The sequence below is a fragment of the Ambystoma mexicanum genome, chromosome 3q, assembly GCF_040938575.1.
Source record: "Ambystoma mexicanum isolate Mex_15411 chromosome 3q, UKY_AmexF1_1, whole genome shotgun sequence".
Lineage (NCBI taxonomy): Eukaryota > Metazoa > Chordata > Amphibia > Caudata > Ambystomatidae > Ambystoma > Ambystoma mexicanum.
The window spans coordinates 344,715,755-344,736,822 of NC_090926.1; the positions used below are offsets into that span (position 1 = coordinate 344,715,755).

Below are 21,068 nucleotides of genomic sequence, written 5' to 3' on the forward strand. Positions count from 1 at the left end.
AAAACACTCCAAAAATCCTATCCCACAAGTCGAAGCTAAATGGGGACTCGTCAAAGGAATATACACATTGTCTCATTAACACTTGGCCACTGAGTATTTTTGCAAATATATTGTGTTTTCAGACCCACCATATGGCTTGTGTTGTGGCACTTATATGTAGACCACCTTTAAGAAAATAATTTCAAGGAAAGGTTACAAGGCACTTGGTCTTTTAAGGCTTTTATTTTTTTACACTTTTTTTGTATTAAAAAGGAAAAAGCATAATTACCACAAATTACAAAGGACTAAGCACTACAAGAAGGAATCACATCAGCCTAACAGCAGATATTCGGAACAATAATAACGTTATTATACAAGCGCTCATTCAAGTATTTGACTTTTTTTTAGAACTTTTTCACTTTTGTTTTTTTTTTCTTTTAGCATAGTGATCTTAACATAATGTTCAATATTAGGTATTAACATTTTGGTGATCAGGGCTGCTGCATGTTAATGGAGGTGCGTTCCCGCTGGCTGGTACAATGCGATTTCCGTTTTTCAAAGAATAGCAGATGGTAAATGCTTGCTCTGGATTATTTATTTATTTTTTAAATGAGAGGCATGAGACCAGGGTAATCATCTCAAACAAAGACGTTTCGATGTCAACTCAACTGCATACTGCCATTGCCACAATAAAGGTAGGAAAATAAATTTGGAGGATATAAGCATCAAGTCCCCCTTTAATGTGCTGGGGATACAATGCAGGGCTTTCCCACAGTGGCGGGTGAAAGACAAGCGTGTCTTCTCAAACAGGTTATCTGTACAGGATCAATGGGTTTCAACAAGGTTCCACTCACCCATCCATCCACCCACATGTTGTGCCATGTAACATGTCTCAAACAATACCATTTTCTCAACCATCGTAAATACTTTTTCAAAAGGAAGCATGCAAACTGCTTTTCGAATTAATCTCAGATTCTGAGCATCTAACAAACTCCCCTTTAGGATATCCATATACAATGTGTAATTAAGAGCATATGTACCCAAATGTCGACAGATCCAAGTAACAAAATCGCAGATTGTAATCCCGCCACATGAAGCCTGCTCTGCTGACTGAGCCTTCAAGATTAGCAGTGTGGGCCCGATTAAGGTAGCATGGAATCAAATTGGGAGGTTACCAATGCTGCACAGCACTGACCAGGAAGCACAAAACCGTCAGCCTCTTCAAAACATTGTAGCTTTCACAAGCTAAAAAACACTTTTGGGGCAATAAGATAATGCGATACTGGGACATGGTGTGGATGGGTAAATGCCCTTTTAGCAACACTGCCAGGACATTTTAGAAACATGCATACTAGATATGTAAGCTATAAGGCTGGACAGCCAAGACTAGCATTACACAAAGGTTTTCTTAAGAGTAATAATTACAGGTCAATGTAACCTTCCCCTCCACATTTTCAGTCACCTTCCAGAAAGATGGACATATCACAGCTTTAGACATATGGAGAAAACAACATTAAAAAGGTGGGAAACGTAGCTCAAAGCCAAACGAGCATACACAATCATGATTGAAAAGCACCAAAATTAGCTGTCTCATTACAAGGGTCATAACCTGGATTTAAAAATCAAACCTTACACAGCTCAGTTAATCACAATGCTTCTGTAAAATAAAGTCTTTAAGGTGGGCCTTGACGAGGAGGAGGGCGGGGGCTGGGGGGACCAGGGGAAATCACGGTGAAGCACATGGCAACTGAAGTTTGTCAACCATTTAGGCTGTCAACGTGTGCGGCATTGGAAGATTGTGAAGCATCAGGAGGAATTTCAAGGCAGGGTTCAAGAATTGTTGAACGGGTAAGCAAAAGGGTAATTCTGCAATGTTTTGTTATAGTTTAAGTTTCAATCACTAAAGAAGAAAACATTAAATGGCAATCACTGGTAAGGGTTATTTCCAGATGTAAATGGAAGGGAATCACTGCTGAGATGTACTATGTATCATCTGGAAACAAATGAGCAACCCCAATGATTGACCCTTCACATAATAGTACACAGTGTACTGCAAGATGCAAAAATGTTGCGTTGATAGACTGCACAGATGAGACCTGATGAAATAAGGAACACAAGAGGCAACATTCCAGCTAAGCCTTTCTAACAAAAGGCACGCCTGTACGCCCCATGTCCAACCCATAACATAGTAATTGGTTGTATTCCTGTTTCGTTTACAAGCTATGCTGGTTAAACATTCACTGGCTTTACCAATGTACACTGTACCTCTAAACCTTTCCTGTGTCATTCAGTCCTGTTCTACCCCCGTCACATTGCCAGGATATTAGCAGTTGTGTGCCACGTGAAAAGCAGTGTTAAATGGCAATTCTTTCTGGTGAAACTGCAATACAAAACACCCGCATGGTGCCACAAGCAGTTAAACAAGACAAGGACTGACAAGAAAAAAGAAAAAGCAGCACACATGGGTGCCACATTTCTTTCCACAGAGCCAAATGCTCTCATTCGTGCCAGTACAATTGTCTCACCTGTGTGAAAAACATTATGCTATAACCTAAACTGCTTACGTGTTTAACACCTCATCATTGCAGAACAATTTTGGGGATCCCCGATTACTCATCCAAATAAGACACTGTGCAAAACAAAAATAAAGATATGGTGATAAGTATTCTTTTCTCCCCCTGACCTAGGATTAAAAAGAGGTCCATGTGAGCCTGCCATCTAAACTATACAGGGCAATTTTAAATCCATAACACCCCCATCTTGCACAAGGGCATGAGAAAACCATAGGTGAAAACACCACTTATAGCACATTGTAAAGGGCAGTAAAATATTCTACCCACAATCTTTGGCAGTTGAAGGAGTGGGGGGGGGGGGGGGGTTCAGACACTACCACACTTACCCAAAGCTTAGCTGGATCGCCTGATGGTTACATGCATGAAATTGGCTTGCTTTACTAGACTACCTGAAAAGAAAGTTGCTGTCCATGGGTTGAGGGTGGTGCGCAAAGATATCTTGTTACAAAATATCTAGGATAGTCACAAATCAAACTAGCACCAACCCTTACTTTCCACTACCTGAAAAGAAAGTTGCTGTCCATGGGGTGAGGGTGGTGCACAAAGATATCTTGTTACAAAATATCTAGGATACAGTCACAAATCAAACTAGCACCAACCCTTACTTTCCATCCAGGAAAAGAGCAAGTCATTTTTCGCATTCATCGAGGAAACTGAGAATGTTTGTTTTAATACGAAACTGGAATGAATGACAACGTTACGCCCTTGGCTCAACCATGTTTCACCCAAATGTCTTTCATAGACTATGAATAATGAAACACATGGCAGTGTGCCAGCACCCATAGCATTAGGTTGAGGCTGTAGTAAAATTATACCGCCACCGGGCCAAAGGCCAGTTTTAACGGCTGCCGCGAATATGTAAAATTGATCCAATTTTGTATGTAAATAAACACAATGTAAATGAGCCTCATGCATATGCAACACAGACTTGCAGCCAATGATCAGCAGCAAGTACCTCCGATACCAGTAAATAGATCCTGCAACAGTCGATATAGAAACACCAGCATACAAGAATTTCATACAGAAGTACTAAGTACATCACTCTTGAGACACTCGCTCCAATGTTCTACCAGGTGAAGAATTGCTTAGTGCCTCCAGCAAAGGAAAGTTCGTAGGCAGAGAAAAGCGATCCTCTCAAAGGAAGCCTTTCCAAAGGGCAAACGGTCTCCTGGAAGACTGGCGAGTCACAAGAGCAGAAGTCAACAGGTTGGTGTTCTGTTAGCCAAAAGTCTGCATTGGATGATTCATCCCACCTAACCAGGCAGCAGTTATTGTTCCTCATAACTGCACCACCCATTATTAAAACCAGAGGGGGTGGGGGAAGAAACAAACTCATCCCCAAGAGCCCCTCTACAATAAGGCAACGTTTTAAAAGTTTTTTGCAACACCACACAAGAGGGGGGAGGGGGGAATCTGTACAGTTTTCTTTGACATGGTTACTGTGTTCGTTTCCAGAGTGAGAAGAAAAAGTTGCAAAAGTTAAAATATTTCCTTTACCTCCCAAAAACGAAAAACTTAAAATGAACTAAAATGAAAAGATGCCTTCCCGTGCAGCAATGTTCTTGGCAGATTCAATGCTCACCAAGAGCTTTCACACTGGCTCGGCCTAGGCAGGGCATCATGCTAGCCCGTGGCAAACACGATGCGCTAACCATAGCACCCCAGACGGTGTCCAATTGTCCTTAATGAAGGGGAAGAGGATACAGGAGAGGACCTGAAGAGTCAGCAGTGTTCAATCCAGGAAGGGGGCGTCTTGCGCACCCGATGGCAAATCCACAGGTAAATGTCTGACGGTGCACATCTCCCTCACCGCTTGTGGGGAAGACCATCTCTGCCCAGGATTTTTGGTTATTCAGATGGATGTTGAGCAATAATTTAAAACTTGATATATATATATATTTGTATTTCCCTCCCCCAAAAAAATAATTCTCTCCCCCCCCTCCCAACCCTCCATCCAACCGAATGTAACTAAGACATGGGAAGCACGGGCAGACTGCTCAGTACACAAAGCCCTCAGTTGAGATAAGGTGATGGGTCTTGTGAAGTCCATTTTGCCAGCGTCAAGAAGCGGTGTGCATTGAAATTACTTCCTGTTGCATGGTCCTTAACACCCAACCTTTCATCTCTTCCCAATCCAGCCAGAGATCAGACCTCTCCCAACCCAGTCGCTGAACACAGGTTCCTGCTTCTTTATTTCCCTTGACTGGCATCTGGCTGTGCGGACGCCGTTCCTGCAGCTTGCTGGCTTGTGCTTTTGGCACTTTCCTTAGCCAGCTTATTGGGCGAGACTTGCAAATGATTTGGGGCAGGCTGGCTAGCTGACTTGGTTGAAGACTGCGATGGGTATCGCCGTCTTGTTTCGGATGTTGATGGGTGTCTTCTAGGGCCACTTTCATCACCCATGGGTGGCTAAAATAAAAAAATAAAAGTTTGAAATACATTTCAAATAGCAGATATCACAATATTGACAAGTCAATGTTGCTCGATAACTTGCAACCACAAACCACCCATTGGAAGTGAACTGTTCACACCAATGCCACTTAACGTCCAACCCCCCCTGCCCCACCTAAACCAAGAAAAAATGTCAGCTTTGAGCATCAGTTGATATAGAATTAACATGTAGCATACCCATGAAGCATCAAGAGCCAATAACACATTCTGTGCAGTCAAAGGCTTTGGAAGGAACAAGTTACTTACCTGTAACTGTTCTCCAGCATGGGTCTGGCATGGATTCACAGGCTCATGAATATTCCCCCCGTCAGGCTGGGAATCCTCGGTAAAGAAAAAATCAGTTTCGTTTCTGATCCGTCTTTCTCAGTAGTAACCAATCACTGATCTCTGGGTCATACTGCCCCCAGCCAATGACTGCCCTCTCCCTAAGCCCCTACCCAGGCAGCCATCCTCAGATTTGTTAGCACGTAAATGGCAGTATGACCAAGTGAAGAGCCGCAGAGGGGAGGGAGGGTTCGCATGTGAATCCATGCCAGACACATGCTGGAGAACAGTTACAGGTAAGTAACTTGTTCCTTCTCCAGCATGGGGTCTGGCATGGATTCACATGCTCATGAATAAAAGAATACATAGCAGTATACACATGCACAACCACGGGAGGTGGCAACAGGCTCAACATTAAGCAATACAACAACTCAACAGTAAACATCTCTTACCTCCTCACCAGGCTCACCTTAAGCGAACAGGTTGCGCAGCACTGCTTGGCCGACCCTGGACAACTCCCTGGAGTCCTGATCGACGCAGTAGAATCTTGTGAAGGTGTGCGTCGACCTCCACGCAGCAGCCCTGCAGATGTCCAGCAGGGGCACACCAGACAGGAACGCTGTGGTAGCAGCGATCGCTCTGGTCGAATGGGCTCTGGACGGCCGGGCAGCCGTCGGTTTGCCAACCGGTGACAGTGCATGATGCAGCCGGAGAGCCATCTGGAAATGGAAGCCTTTGAGAGAGCCTTCCCTGGATTCACAGGTCCAAAGTTCACAAACAGCTGTGATGTCTTCCGAAAACTCTTCGTGTGGTCCAAGTAGAACGTCAGCGCTCTAGCTACGTCCAGCGAGTGCAGAGTCCTCTCGGCCTGCGAAGGCGACGGGAAGAAAACTGGCAACACCAAGGGCTCGTTGAGGTGGAAGTCCGAAGGCACCTTGGGCATAAAGGAGGGGTGCGTCCTCAGCACCACCCTTGTGTTGTGAAAAGTCAAGCATGGAGGCTTGCAGGATAGGGCCTGGACCTCTCCCACTCGTCGTGTGGAGGTGATGGCCACGAGAAATGCTGTCTCCCACGACAGGAACTTCAACGGCGCCGAATGCATAGGCTCGAATGGGGCCCCCCCATGAGCCTGGTCAGCACCACGTTGAGCTCCCACGCTGGGGCAGAGGCCTTCACCGGCAGGAACGATCGGAATAGTCCCTTCATAAGTTCCTTCACCAGGCGATGCGACCACAAGGACGCCCGTCCTGTAGTTCTGGTGTATCGGGAGATGGCAGCCAGATGTATCTTGATGGAGACACGAGCCAGTCCAGCTTTGGCCAGTGACAGTAGGTACGGCAATACTTGAGGGGCCGTAATCCGCATAGGGTTAATCTTCTGTGCGCCGCACCAGACAGAGAACCTCTTCCACTTATGTCCATAGCACTTGACAGTTGAGGACGCCCTGGCTTTTGCAAGAACCTCTCTGCAGTCAGCCGGGATATCGTATCCTCCACACTCTAGTGCTGCAGGAGCCAAGCCTGCAAGTTCAGCGACTCCGGGTCGTGATGAAGAATGGCGCCTCCTTCTCTGGAGAGAAGATCCGCATCTGTCGCCAGCTTGATAGGTGGGAACGCTGACAAGTCCAGAAGGTCCGGGAACCAGATCTGTCTCAGCCACGCCAGTGCGACGAGGATCATCCTGCACCTGGACCTCTTGAGCTGGTTGATGAGACGGAGCAGCAACGGCAACAGAGGGAACGTGTACAGGAACAGGCCGTCCCAAGGGAACGAGAAGGCATCGCCTATGCTCCTCGGCTGTGTGAACCTGCTGGCGAACCTCTGGCACTTGGAGTTCGTCGCCGTCGCAAAGAGGTCGATCTGGGGTTTGCCCCATCGTTGAAAGAGCCGATCCACCTGGTCCTGGCATAGCTCCCACTCGTGGCACGAGTGCAGCTCCCTGCTGAGTGAGTCGGCGACAGTGTTTTTTATTCCTGCCAAGTGGAAGGGAATGAGAAACATCCCCTGGGCGACGGCCCAATGCCACAGATCATGGGCCTCCTTGGATAGGGCTGGGGATCTGGTGCCTCCCTGCTTCCGGATGTAGAACATCGTGGTGGTATTGTCGGTGAAGATCCTCACCACTTTGTCCTTGAGGGACGGAAGGAACGATTAGAGCGCCCAGAACACTGCTCGTAGCTCCAGGACGTTGATGTGAAGAGAACTCTCCTCCGGGAGTCAGAGGCCTCTTGCGTGGAGATCTCCGGTGTGGGCCCCCATTCCTCCAGGGAGGCGTCCGTCGTCACCGTCTCCCGGTATGCCGGGGTCTGAAAGTCTGTGCCTGCCGTGAGGTGCGCACGGGTACCCCACCATAGAATCGCCTGACAGAACTCCTCGTCGAGCGGGATCCTGTCTTCGAAGCTGCCCGCCGCTTCAATCCAGCGGGCGTCGAGGAACTCTTGTAGCAGACGCAGCCGAAGTCTGCAAAGGGGCACAAGGTAGATGCATGAGGACATCATCCCGAGGAGGGACTTGATGGACCTCACCCTGGCCACATCCGTGGCTAACAGGCGCTGCACCTTGCCCAAAATGGCCTTCGTCCTTTCTTCCAACGGAGATGCCAATCGCTCCACTGTATCGAGCTTCGCTCCCAGAAACAGTGCTACCTGCGACTGACCCAGGAGGGAAATGGGGTAGTTGATGGCGAATCCCAGTTCCGTGAGCAGACGGACGGTCCTCGCTGTGTGTTCGACGGCGAGTTGCCTTGACCTTGCATGGATTAGCCAGTCGTCCAGGTAGGGGTAGACGTGGATCCCCTGCAGGCACAGCCGCGCCACCACTGGAGCGCGACACTTGGTGAACACCCTGGGTGCCGACTTTAATCCGAACGGCAGGGCTCTGAATTGGTAGCGACGCCCCTGGACTACGAATCTGAGGAACTTTGTGTCCTTTTAGAATGGGGATGTGGAAGTAAGCATCCTCCAGGTCCAACGACTATAGGAAGTCGCCCTCCTCCAGCTGTCCCAGCATGTGCTGGAGGGTGACAAACCTGAATTTCTGTGCCTTGATGTACTTGTTTAACCGTCGCAGGTCCAGGCACCTTTCTTGAGCATCGCCCCTACCTCAAACAGCAGGGGAGGGATGTGATTCTCCTTCCTGGCCATGGGAGGAATGAGAGGACATTTCTTTTGAAATTCTAGCGAGTGTGCGCGGGCCAGGGTGTCCAGCACCCAACGGTCGGTGGAGATGGACTCCCACACGCTGACTAACTTAGTCAGCCGGCCTCCCACCGGGGTGCTTCGGTGGGGGGCCCTACGCAACGGCCGGTTCAGTCCTGCTTGGAAGAGGCCTTGCCGCCTTGGCCTCCTCGACAACGGCGGCGAGACCCTCCTTGTTTGCCGCGGCCTCTATAGGCCTCCAGGGACGAGGAGCGGGCCGCATGGCGGTACGTTTAAGAGCCACTGCTGGATCCCTTGGAGGCTCCCCGTCTGCCTCCGGAGCTCCGAAAGGGCCGCCGTTGCTGAAGGACTCCTAGGGCTCGGGCTGTGTCTGTCTTGATGGCCTGGAGGGACTCATTCACTGTCTTCCCAAACAGGTTGTTGCCGTCGAACGGCATATCCAAAACTCTGGTCTGGACGTCCTGGCGAAAGTCTGTAGCCCTGAGCCATCCTCGTCGTCTAAGGCAAACTCTGTTGCCCAGCTGGCGAAATCCGGTATCGGCAATGTCCGCTGCCACCGTAATGGCGTGATCCGACGCCACCTCACCTTCCTGCAGAATCTGTAGGGCCTCTGCCCTCTTGTCGTCCGGTAGGAAGTCTAGCAGGGGAGCTATCTTGAACCAGAGCTCCCTGTCGTAACGGGCCACAATCGCTAAGGCATTGGCTGCCTTAATCATCGTGGCCGCCAACGAGATGACTCGTCATCCTATGGAGTCCAACTTCTTGCCCTCGCTGTCCGGCGGGGAAGTGGAAGTTGAAGCCGCTGCACCCGCCGCCTTCTTGGCCACTGCCGAGACGACCGAATCCGGCGTAGGCTGGGCCCTGAGGCACAAGGGGGCGGCGTCGGGGACCCGGTACTTCTTCTCGTACCTGTCCCTCTTGGCGGGTGTCGTGAAAGGGTTCTTCAGGATAGCCAGCCCTTCGTCCCAGATGTCGAGCAACGGTATTGGGAGGACCGTCTTTCTCTTGGCCTCCCGTCGTTGGTAAAGAAAGCCTTCCTTTTTCTGTTCCTCAGGGCAGAGCTGGAAGAGCTTGGATGCCCTGGCTATCATGGCGTGGAAAGAGCCAATTACGTCGGGCAGAGAGGCCCGAGAGGGAGGAACGGGGGGGGGGGTGATGAAGGAATGTTCGTTGCATCATCGCCACGGTTGTCTGTCCCCGTATCATCCCGAGGGTCCGGTGAGGGGGGGTGGGGGGTCCACAGGCCTTGTGGGCACGAAGGGCGGTAAGGGGTGGACTTTCCTCCGCTTGTTCAGAGGGCTTCCCGACGGTCCAGGTTCTGCATCCTCCGTCGGGGTCCGTGGTAACCTCGTCCTTATCTCAGTACATAAGGATTGGATCGCCAACAAAATGGCCGATGAGCTATCCTGGGGCTCGGGCAATGGTCGCTATCTTCGATCCCATCAGCAGGGTCCTTCCCCTGGGATCGAACCTCTCGTTGAGGCCTTTCACGGTTTCCACCAGATCCTCCTCGGAGGCTGAATCTAAGTCCGTAATGGCCACCGCCCCCCCCTCTTTTTCCACCTGGGTCTTCACAGGAGTCTTAACTATGGGCTGGAAAGAGGATTCCCTCCGCGGTGGCAGGGAAACTCTGGGCCCCGAGGCCGCCTCCACTGGCGTAGTCTCCGCAAGCTTCGCCAGGGACGCTGCGACAACCTCGATAGAGGCCTTTGCCGGGTGGATCAAGGCCCTCACCACCCTAGGTGCGAACTGGGCTTTTGCTTGGGGGGGGGGGGTCATCGCCTTGCTCCCTCTCGGCTCCCTTCGAGATCGACCGGGGCGTCTCCAGAAGCTTACCCAGGTTCTCGGACTTACTCGAACCAGAGTGCTGGCACGCGGTTGATCGTGCCGGGGAAGTCGCGCCCTGCTTGGCAGCCGAAGAGACCGACCTTTCGGTGCTCCTGGTTCCCGCTGACTCGCAGTGCTTGGCCTTCTGTTGGGCCCATCGCCGGGGCGCCCTCACAGGACATAGAAGACCGCTCAGACTTTTTCTTCGCCTTCTCACCTGCTGTGCCCTTCTCCAGCCAGGTGGAAACAACAAACTTGCTTGGTCCGTTCCGACAGGTTCTTGCAAAACACACAGTCCTTTTCCACGTGTGTCTTGTCCTCATGAAGGCAGTAGACACATCTCGAATGCTCGTCCTCCTTGAAAACATTTTGCAATCCGCATCCCAGGCAGCTCCTGAACAGCTTGGATCCGGGTGTCGAGCTTCCCTTGTCCTGGGCCATGTCCACTGAGGTAGGCCTTAGATATTCTGGAACCTCCAAGACGAGTAACTGGACGAAAACGTCACCCTTGAGGGGTGTAGAAGAATTCCGAAACAGGTCACCGTTATCGGAAGTGGAAACGGTGGAGCTTGAGGCTCGATTAAACCGAAAAAAATGAGAAAATCTCCTAAAGCGCAAAAACACAGTAAAAGCTCGAGAGCTAAAAGCACGAGGACTCCCAACACTTGAACGTGCGGTAAAAATCTGAGGATGGCTGCCAGGCAAGGGGCTTAGGGAAAGGTCAGTCATTGGCTGGGGGCAGTATGACCCAGAGATCAGAGATTGGTTACTACTGAGAAAGACAGATCAGAAACGAAACTGATATTGATACTGATTTTGTTCTTTACCGAGGATTCCCAGCCTGACGACGGGGAATATTCATGAGCATGTGAATCCATGCCAGACCCCATGCTGGAGAAATGGGCTTATTTTGCAGATCTTTTCGGTTCTGTGCATGTAGAAAGTGACCGCCCTGCACATATGAAGTGCTTTAAATGTGTTCTGCCAGACAAAAAAGCCAGTAAATCAATCGACTGGTTCACATGAAGTTATTTAAGTGAAAACCAGTTGAGTATTTAGTGCTGGTGCGACTGGCACAACTTTTTTTTTTAGACCCAACATTTGAGGGATATTCTAGATCTGTGCATTTTGTACAGAGCTCATTAACCTCATTGCGGTACGACGGTCCATTGTCATTGGGAGGGGAGGGGGAGAGGGGGCCTAAACCAGCACTGAGTGGCATCCGACTAGCCAGTTTGCAGCTGTAAAACCGGCTTTGGCAAATTAGAAACACTAGTACTTCGTTCTAAGTGGCAATTTAGAAACAACTTGGGAAAATCAATCCTCTAATTGAGGAAAGGTTGTTGGCCATCACTTTGACCAACAGCCAGGATGGAAGAGCAACCGTGAGCCAGCGTGCCTTTGAGCTCTCTTTCTGGAATCAAGTCCAAGCCTGACCAGTAACTCTATACCGCTTTAGCACGAGATGGCAGATATGTCTAAACGCATGTTGAGGTCTGGGCCGATAATTCAAAACGATAAAGAGGCGACATTTGCCAAAACTCAATACCATCAACTTTAATATCTAGATTTGATAAGCCCATACTCAGGGCGATCCAAGTCCATAATTACATAAAGTGCCCACAGAGGGTTGGGGCAGTGAATTCTATGCATCCCACTTGGAGAAGTTGCACATGTAGACTCCAACTTGATGGTGACGGCTGAGGTAGACTATTCCTCTCTTCAAATCGCCTGCAATGGTTCAATGGGGAGTCTCCCAATGTCATCAGGACAAATGGTGGACGATGGTACTCAATTTACCTACAGTGAAATTAACAGCTAGGAGACATTTCATCTGGATCATTGCAATTGATTCTGGCAATGAAGAATTTTCCACCAATTGGCAAGCAGGTTTGCTTCCATCCGAGGCAGCCAGTCCCTATTCCATCAACCACTGAGTTTACACTGATATGTCCCAATTTGGCACCACCGGACTTGCGGAGAAGGATAAAGTTACGTAACTGTTCAAGCATGGGTCTGGCATGGATTCACATGCTCATGAATATTCCCCGTCAGGCTGGGAATCCTCGGTAAAGAAGAAAAAAAAAACAGTTTGACTTCTGAACTGTCTCCTAACAACCAATCACTGGCCTCTGGGTCATACTGCCCCCAGCCAATGATGGCCCTCTACCTAAGCCCCTCCTCTGGCAGCAATCTTCAGATGTGGTAGCATATAAAGTGGCAGTAGGACCAAGAGAAGCGCTGCAGAGGAGTAGGCGGGAGGGTTTGCATGTGAATCCATGCCAGACCCATGCTGGAGAAAAACAGTTACAGGTAAGTAATTTGTTCCTTCTCCAGCATGGGTCTGACATGGATTCACATGCTCATGAATAAAGAACACATAGTAGTACACACATGCACAACCACGGCAGGTGGCAAGGCTCAACATTAAGCATCTCAACATTAAGGACCTCTCACCAGGCTCACCTTCAAGCAAACAGATTGCGCAGCACTGCTTGGCGGACTCTGGACTCCTCCCTGCAATCCCGGTCGACGCAGTAGAATTTTGTGAAGGTATGCGTCGACCTCCATGTAGCAGCCCTGCAGATGTCAAGCAGGGGCACACCAGACAGGAACGCAGTAGTTTCAGTGATCGCTCTGGTCGAGTGGGCTCCGACAGCCAGGCAGCGGTCGGTTCACCAACCGGTGACAATGGGTGATGCAACCTGGAAATGGAAGCTTTGGACAGGGCCTTCCCATGGTTCACAGGGCCAAAGTCCCTTCAACAGGCGACAAAGGCGTCGGGGACAGGGGGGGGGGTTAGTTACATATCAAACCACAGGTAACCAAGGGCTCGTTTAGATGAAAGTCTGACTGCACCATGGGCATGAAGGAGGGGTGCGTCCGCAGTACCACCCTCGTCTCGTGGAATGTCAAATAAGGTGGTTTACAAGAGAGGGCCTGGCTCTCTCCCACCAGTCATGCGGTGGTGATGGCCACAAGAAAAGCTGTTTCCCACAACAAATTTCAGTGGCTTCAAATGCATACTCCAACGGAGGACCCATGAGCCTAGTCAGCACCACATTAAGCTCCCACGCCGGGGCCAGAGCCTTCACCGGCGGGAACGAGCATAATAGTCCTTTGACGAACTCCTTGACCAAATGATGCAACCATAAGGATCATCGTCCAGGAGATCTGGTGTAGCAGGAAATAGCCACCAGATCAACTTTGATGGAAGCATGGGCCTGGCCAACGACATCAAATACGGAAGCACCGGCCGAGCAGTGATTCGTAGAAGGATGATCTTCAGGGTATGGCATCAAACGGCGAACCTCTTCCACTTGTGCCCGTAGCATTTGAGAGTAGATTAAGCTCTGGCCTTGGCGAGCACCTCCTTACAATCTGCTGCAAGACCATAGCCCCCAAACTCTAGTGCTGCAGGAGCCAGGCCTTCTGGTTCAGCGATCCTGCTTCGTGGTGCACAATCGGGCTTCCTTCCCTGCGAGAAGATATGTGACCGTCAGAAGCTCGACTGGAGGGGACACTGACCGGTCCAGAAGGTCAGAGTCTCGGCCACGCCGAAGCAATGGCAACAGAGGGAATGCATACAGGAACAGACCGTCCCAGGGGAAAGAATGCGTCCCCCATGCTCACCGGCTGGGGAACCCTGCTGGCGAATCCATGGCATTTGGTTTTCGTCGCAAACAGATCGATCTGAGGATTGCCCCATCTGTGGAACAGGTGATCCACTTGGTCCTGCCAAAGTCCCCACTCGTGGCAAGAGTGTAGCTCCCTGCTGAGAGAGTCGGCGATGGTGTTCTTAACTCCTGCCAGATGAAACAGGATGAACATCCCCTGGGCTACGGCCCAGTTCCAAAAGTCTTGCGCCTCGTTGGAGTGCGCTAGGGATCTGGGTTCCCCCTGCTTCTGGATGTAGAACATTGTGGTGGTGTTGTCCGTGAAGACCCGTACCACCTTGCCTTTGAGGAACGCCAGGAAGGACTTGAGGGCCCAAAGCACTGCCCGCTCTCCATCACGTTGATGTTTAACGACTTCGCCAGCGGTAGCCACAGGCCTCCTGCATGAAGACTTCCGGAGTGTGCTCCCCATCCTTCCAGGGAGGCGTCTGTCGTGACCGTCTCCTTATGAGTTGGGGTCTGGAAATCCACGCCTGCGGACAGATGTGTGCACTCCCCACCAGCGTATTGCTCAACGGAAACCCTTGTTGAGTGTGATCTTGTCCTCAAAGCTCCCCGCCACTTGAATCCAACAGACGTCGAGGAGCTCCTGCAGTGGACACATCCGTAGCCTGCACAGCCGAATGAGGTATATGCATGACATCATGCAGAGTAGGGACTCGATGGACCTCACCCTTGCAACCTTTAAGGCCAACAGCCGTTGTACCTCGCCCAGGATGGCCGCAATCCTCTCCTTCGGAGACGCCAGGCACAACATTGTTGAATCAGGCTCCCAGAAACAGTGCATCCTGCGATGGAGTCAAGCAGGACTTTGCAAAGTTTATCGAGAACCCAAGTTCCCTCAGGAGTTGGACTGTCTTGGTGGTGTCGTCGACGGCAAGGTCTTTTGAGTTAACTCTGATGAGCCAGTCGTCCAGGTACGGGTACACGTGGATCCCTCGTAGACGCAGCTGCGCCGCCACTGGGGCCAGGCACTTGGTGAACACTCGTGGCGCCGACTTCAACCCGAAGGGAAAAGCTTTGAACTGGTAATGTTGTCCTGGAACCATGAAGCGTAGGTACGCGGTGTCCCTTGTGTATGGGGATGTGAAAAAATGCATCTTCCAAGTCCAGCAACGATAAACAATCCCACTCTACCAGCTGTTCTGAAGAGTCACCATTCAAAACTTTTGGGACTTTATGTACTTGTTCAGACCGTTGAGGTCCAAGATGGGCCTCCAACCTCCGGTCTTCTTTCTGACGAGGAAATAGCACGAGTACACTCCAGAGCCTCTTTGGGACGAGCTTGATCGCCCCCTTTCTTAAAATGGCCTGTACCTCCAGCAGCAGCTGAGGGACGTGGTTTTCCTGATGGGCCACTGGTGGTATCCGGCCACTTCTGTTGGAACTCTAGCGTGTGTCCGTGGGCAAGAGCGTCCAGCACCAAACGGTCGGTGGAGATGGTCTTCCACACAGTGACGAAGTTCGCCAGCTGGCCTCCCACCGGGGTGCACACCCCGACTCCACGGCCGGTTCAATCTTTTTTCGATGTCGAAGCGCCACACTTGGGGGCCTTGGCGACGTCCACCTCTTGACTTGGCGCAGCCCCTGTAGGTCTCCTGGGCCAAAGAGCGGGATGGCTAATTAAAGGATTCAGAGGCAGTGCCTTGTCCTACAGAGGAACTTTGGGATTTCCCTCCAGAAGTCTGAAAGGACGGCCGTTTTTGACGTGTGCCCAAGACACGAGCTGTCTGTGTCCGCTTTGATGACCTGGAGAGACTCGTCCACATTCTTTCCGAACAAATTGTCACAGTCGAAGGGCATGTTCAACACCCCAACTGAACATCCTGGCAGAAATTAGTGGCCCTCAGCCAGCCTCACCGAAGGCAAACGCTGTTACCCATTTGGCGTAATCCCGTATCAGCAATGTCAGTGTCCACTGTAATGGCGTGGTCCAAAGCCACCTCCCCTTCCTGTGGAATCCAACGCTTCAGCCCTCTCGTCGTCTGGAAGGAAGTCCAGGAGGGGGGCCATCTTGAACCAAAGTTCCGGTCATAACATGCCACGATGGCTAGGGCGTAGCGGCCTTGATGGTCATCGCCGCTGAGATCTCTCTCTGACCCATGGCATCCAACTTCTTCCCTTCACCGTCCGGGGGAGCAGGGAGGGGAGGAGGCCGCCGGCGAGAATGAGCCTGAAGACTTCACCTTGGCAGCTGCCGAAACCACAGTCTGGAGACTGCTGGGGCTGTAAGCACTTGGGCGCAGAGTCCGGCACTCTATTTCTTCTTGTAGCAAGCCGATCAAGGATTCTTCATGAGGGACAACCCCTCGTCCCAAATGTCATCCAATAACGGGATCGACAGTACAGTCTTCCTCTTCGCCTCCCGGCGCTGGTTAAGGAAACCCTCTTCGCCTCCGGGACGAGCTGGAACCGCTCTGAGGGCCTGGATATCATGGCGTGGAACGAGCCAATCTCGTTAGGTGGTGACGATCTGGGTGGCGGAGACGGGAGAACCCCCAGGCCGCTGCTGTCCGTGCCAGTCATCGCTGTGTCTGGTTCCGTGTCATCCCTTGTGAGGGAACAGGGAGGTGAGGGGTGAAAAGGGGGGGGGGGTGAATTCTCCTCTTGGATGGTGGTTTCTCCGATTGCCTTGGTGCACTGGCGCATCCTTGTATGGATTTCCAAGCACAGGGTATGCAGAGCCGTCAGAATGTCCACTGAGATATTCCTAGGAGGCTGCTGGGGTGGAGGTGACTGGGACGTTTGCGGCTTCGGCTGGTCCGCTCCATCACCGCCCTGTTACTCCCCGTCGTCACCTTAGTCATCACCCTCATCAGGATCCCTCCCGTCGGGTCTACTCTCGACGCATATCCCCTCCTGGAGGACCGGGAGGCTGGCGAGCTCTTCCTCTGAGGAAATGTCTGAGCCCCGGAGGAATACTGTGCGCCCACTCCCCCCCCGCCCCCCACCCTTCTCTGCGACCAAGGGAGACTGTTTTGGTGAAATGATGGGCATCATCTTCTCTGGAGTCTTTTCGATGGGCTGGAAGGAGGGATCCCTCCTGACAGGCAGCGATCCTCTCGACTTCAGGGCTGTGCCCTGAGAATCCGCCCCAGTGGCCTTCGCTACTACTTTGATGGAAGTGTGGGCCTTCACCTGATGCACCTGGGCCTTCGCTGTTTTGGCCGAGTCCACGGCCTTCACCTGGGACGGAGGGGAAAGGCAGTTAACTTGCGTTGCTTCACCTTATGTATGGCCCCCATGGGAGGGGCGCCCTCAAAGGTCTTAGAAGACCGCTCAGCGTTCTTCTGTGCAGGGGAGGCATGCTGTCGGGACTCACCCAGAGCAGGGGCCTTGGCCTGCAGCCACTCGCTGAGGCGCTTGCGTCGTTCTGCTCGTGTGCTCGGCACCATCTCCCAACAAGCCACGCAGTCGTCCTCCATATGTGTCTGCTCCAAATGCAGGCAATAGAGGCACAGGGAATGTCCATCGTCGGAAAAGTCATTCTGTAGGTTGCAGCCAGGGCAAACCTTAAAGAGAGGCGCCGAGTCCTTCACCGCCATGACACCCGGTGTAGGCCTCGAAGAAGCTTCTGGAATCCTCCAAGAAGAACAACGGAAATCCGCCCTTGAGGGGTGCTCGAGAGCTATAGCACGAGGACACTTGAATGTGCGGTAAAAATCTGAAGATGGCTGCCAGAGGAGGGGCTTAGGTAGAAGGCAGTCATTGGCTGGGGGCAGTATGACCCAGAGGCCAGTGATTGGCTGTTAGGATAAAGACAGTTCAGAAGTGAAACTGAAACAGATTCTCTTTACTGAGGATTCCCACCCTGATTGGAATATTCATAAGCATGTGAATCCATGCCAGTCCCCATGCTGGAGAATGAAATCAATACTTAATTTCTCTTTGGATCACATCAAGTACATGCATTGGTGCTCAACCATGGGGTATTCAATGTCTGAACAGAGGAAAGAGGCCCCAGCAAGGACTACCCATATATCAACAAGGATGCTTCAACCTCCAACTTGACTCTTCATTCTAGAGACACTGAAGGATATAACCGATTTAGAACTTTTGTCAGGATGCAATTAGAGTCTTGACCGTATTAACAAGGAGGTTCAACGTTGTACTGGTCTACTCATCCTAGATACACTTCTAAAGGATATTGCCAAGTCAGAAACTTTGCCAGGAAGACACTCTAGTTTTGCAGCACAGCCTGCAAACTGATATTACAACTAAGTGTAAAAACTCAAATCTCAGACCTTGATTGGGCCCTCTTTGTCGCGTCCAGCAATGTGTCAATTGGTCTCTACGGCTGTAAGAGCAAATACTGCCATACTGAATGGGTTGAATGAAAAAACGTCATTTGTATGAGGCTTTCCGAGGGGTCATTTGTCAAGGGAGTCAAACAATTCAGACCCACTATCTAAATGTGAGGTTGTTGGGGAGGGGCACCCAAGAGTAACATGGTAACAGTAAGCAAAAGTAATTTGCATATGGGAGTAGTGGATCATATTGAGGGATACAAGTGAACGGGGAGACTGTCCATCCCCATTATTGGAGTGTATGGTTTCTGAAGGCAATCTATGTGTCCCCCAGAGAGCTTTCTGATGAGGATATAGTGACTACTTGCTCCTCAAAGTCAACCCATCCCCCAACTGCACCATTGCCCTCCACATAGTGTACCGACCACCTGGGCCAGTCAGATTCCCAAGATGCCCTCTTACACGCCATTTCCGATAATCCAAAAAAGAAAAATAAACCACAGCTATCCTGCTGTGAGATCTCACCCTTGCTCTCAATGACCCTTCAGACTCCCATGCTGCCACCCTCAACAAATCCTTATCCTCCTTCGGTTTCAAACAGTCAACGAGCCCACCCACATCAAAGGGCACACCCCTGCCAGTCTCCTCACTCCCCAGAAGCTCCCATCAGCTCACCAAGGATAGACTTCAATCTTACCTTATGGTGGTGGCCCTGAAGGCCCCATTTGACCCGGGTATCCTGGCCTCCACATACAACACCATCATCACGCAATCGGTTGACTCCATCGCCCTGCTCACCCTTGTTAGGCAAAGTTTGTATGAAGTACCCCTTGGAACCACTACACAACCGACTACAGGTGTAAGCAAAACCAACCTTTGGTAGAAGTCTGAGGTACACAGTTTTTGCTAGCGGAGCTGAGCAGCCAGGCTTATCTCAAGAGGGAATGTGAGCTGTAATGTTACACAGAGGTCTACAATCACAGGTGTTCAAATAAACTCCTACACTCAAGGTTTCTTTGTTAAATACTTACTAATTTAACTGTCAGTTATAAAACATTCATAAGAGGGAGGCAATATAACACAAATATACTTCAGTACTGTAGACTAAGTTTGAGGCATTCAGAATACTTTGAAGGAGGAGCAAAAAGGTACAGGTTTTCAGAACATAGAAAAAATAGCTATTTCTTAGGCAGTGCAGATATTGAGTTCACCAGAAGAGTCAATTCAATAGGCTAGGCCAAAGTCAATGGGCTAAAGTCTTGGATAGGATAAAGCAGTTCTGGTAGATAAACGGAAAAGTGTTGGTCAAAGTTCTCAGGAATAGTTTGTAAAAAGAAGAATCATGTTGCGTCACAAGGTGATTAGGCCTGTGATTTGGGAAAGTTTCAAGCACTTTCACCGCAAGAGGTAAGTACTCAGTTTGGTTTTGCAGTACCTTTACAAATGAAGGAAAAGATACACTGGTGATATATGTTCCTGCAGATCTCGCTGTTCCTGGGCCTCAGTCGTGGGGACAAAAGGGAGGACTTTGGGGGGACTGGTCAAAAAGCTGGCAACTGGAAAATCTTCAATTCCGGTAACTAGTCAAGAACACAAGCTGGTGTCCCTCTCCCTGGCTATTAGGTTTCCTGCAGCTCTCTTAGAAAAATACAACCAGCCCTGAGAATGGTATCCAGGTGGCTTAGTGTAGAGTTGATTGGTCCCACCAACTCAAAGGGAGAAGTCCTTGCAGGGCTTCACCGGGCAAACCAATGGTCCAGGAGTTGCAGCAGCCGTCCTCTTCAAGCTGGTCTTTGGTTCTTTCGTTTCAGTGGTTGACTGCCTTCCAAGCCAAGAGACTACCTATCGCCCGGACAGCCAGCCAATCACCACAGACTGCATTTGGGTCTCCTAGGAGACTAAGCACAGGGAGTTTCGGCACCTCCCTCACTTCCTGCTCACTAGGGATGTAACAGTATTACGGTATACCGTTAAAGATACCGTGAACCACTTAATTGAACAATAATAACCGTCACATTGTTTATACCGGTATACCGTTCATACCGTTGAGTGTGCTTTTCAATCTGATTTGGAAAGGCTGCAGTAAGCAAGTGCTGCGCAGTCTTGGTCTTGCACTGTTGGATGTGCCGTCTGCCAAGTAGTTTCAGTTTGAGCAGTTTTTAATGCCATTCCATAAACCACACGTGCCTGACACAAAATCAATATGTTAGCAATAGGAAGAATAAATACAGTGGCAAGAAGGAAAAGGGTTTATTTTTTTTAATTTACATTTTTTTTAAAGCGCTCACACAGCCCGCGGGCATCGAGGCGCTGTTAAAGAAATTGTTTTTGTTTATTTAGTTGCGTAATTGTTTTTGTCTTAGTTGCGTATTTATAACACGCTTAAACACCCAGAGGTTTCTAAGCGCCGACCCGGGGATCGAACCTGTGTTGCTTCGTGTCGTCTTGCTGCCAAGGCACGCACGTTGCCGCTGAGCTATCCTCCCAGGACTTTGGGTTGGCGGCTTTGGGGTTTATATATTTATAATGGATAATGTTTTCTAAACATATGACAATGGGGGATTTCCCTGGTTCTATCATTGAATTTACATGTAATAAGTCACACTGCGAAATTTACCCATCTCTGTGGGTATTCCCTGCTGCCATACCAAAGGGTAACATGTCTGTGATTACTGAACACCTTTTGGCCCGGAAGTAAATTAAAGGCTGTAACGTAAAGAGAGTGCGTGTGCGTGTGTATGCGCACAAGCGTATACTAAAATCAGACGCCATTGATCTGTGGCATGCAGGTTATCAAGATGGCAACATGTTCATCTTCACCAGTAGCCAGTGGGGGAGCTAAAAGCCTAAATGACCACTTAAAAAAGCTATTCAGTTTGCTTTGCCAGTCGCA

The 21,068-nt window shown here is 50.3% G+C and overlaps 1 protein-coding gene across 4 annotated transcripts in view; it reads right to left on the reverse strand.

The window, feature by feature from the left end:
- Window positions 1–203: 203 nt before the first annotated feature.
- The window catches only part of LARP1 (La ribonucleoprotein 1, translational regulator), a 1,174,773-nt gene continuing 1,153,908 nt past the window's right edge, over window positions 204–21,068 (reverse strand). For all 4 annotated transcript variants that reach the window (XM_069653974.1, XM_069653972.1, XM_069653971.1 and 1 more), the window contains one exon: window positions 204–4,961. In XM_069653974.1, the coding sequence (XP_069510075.1) occupies window positions 4,743–4,961 (219 nt within the window). In that variant the 3' untranslated portion in view covers window positions 204–4,742. The remainder of the gene's footprint in view (window positions 4,962–21,068) is intronic.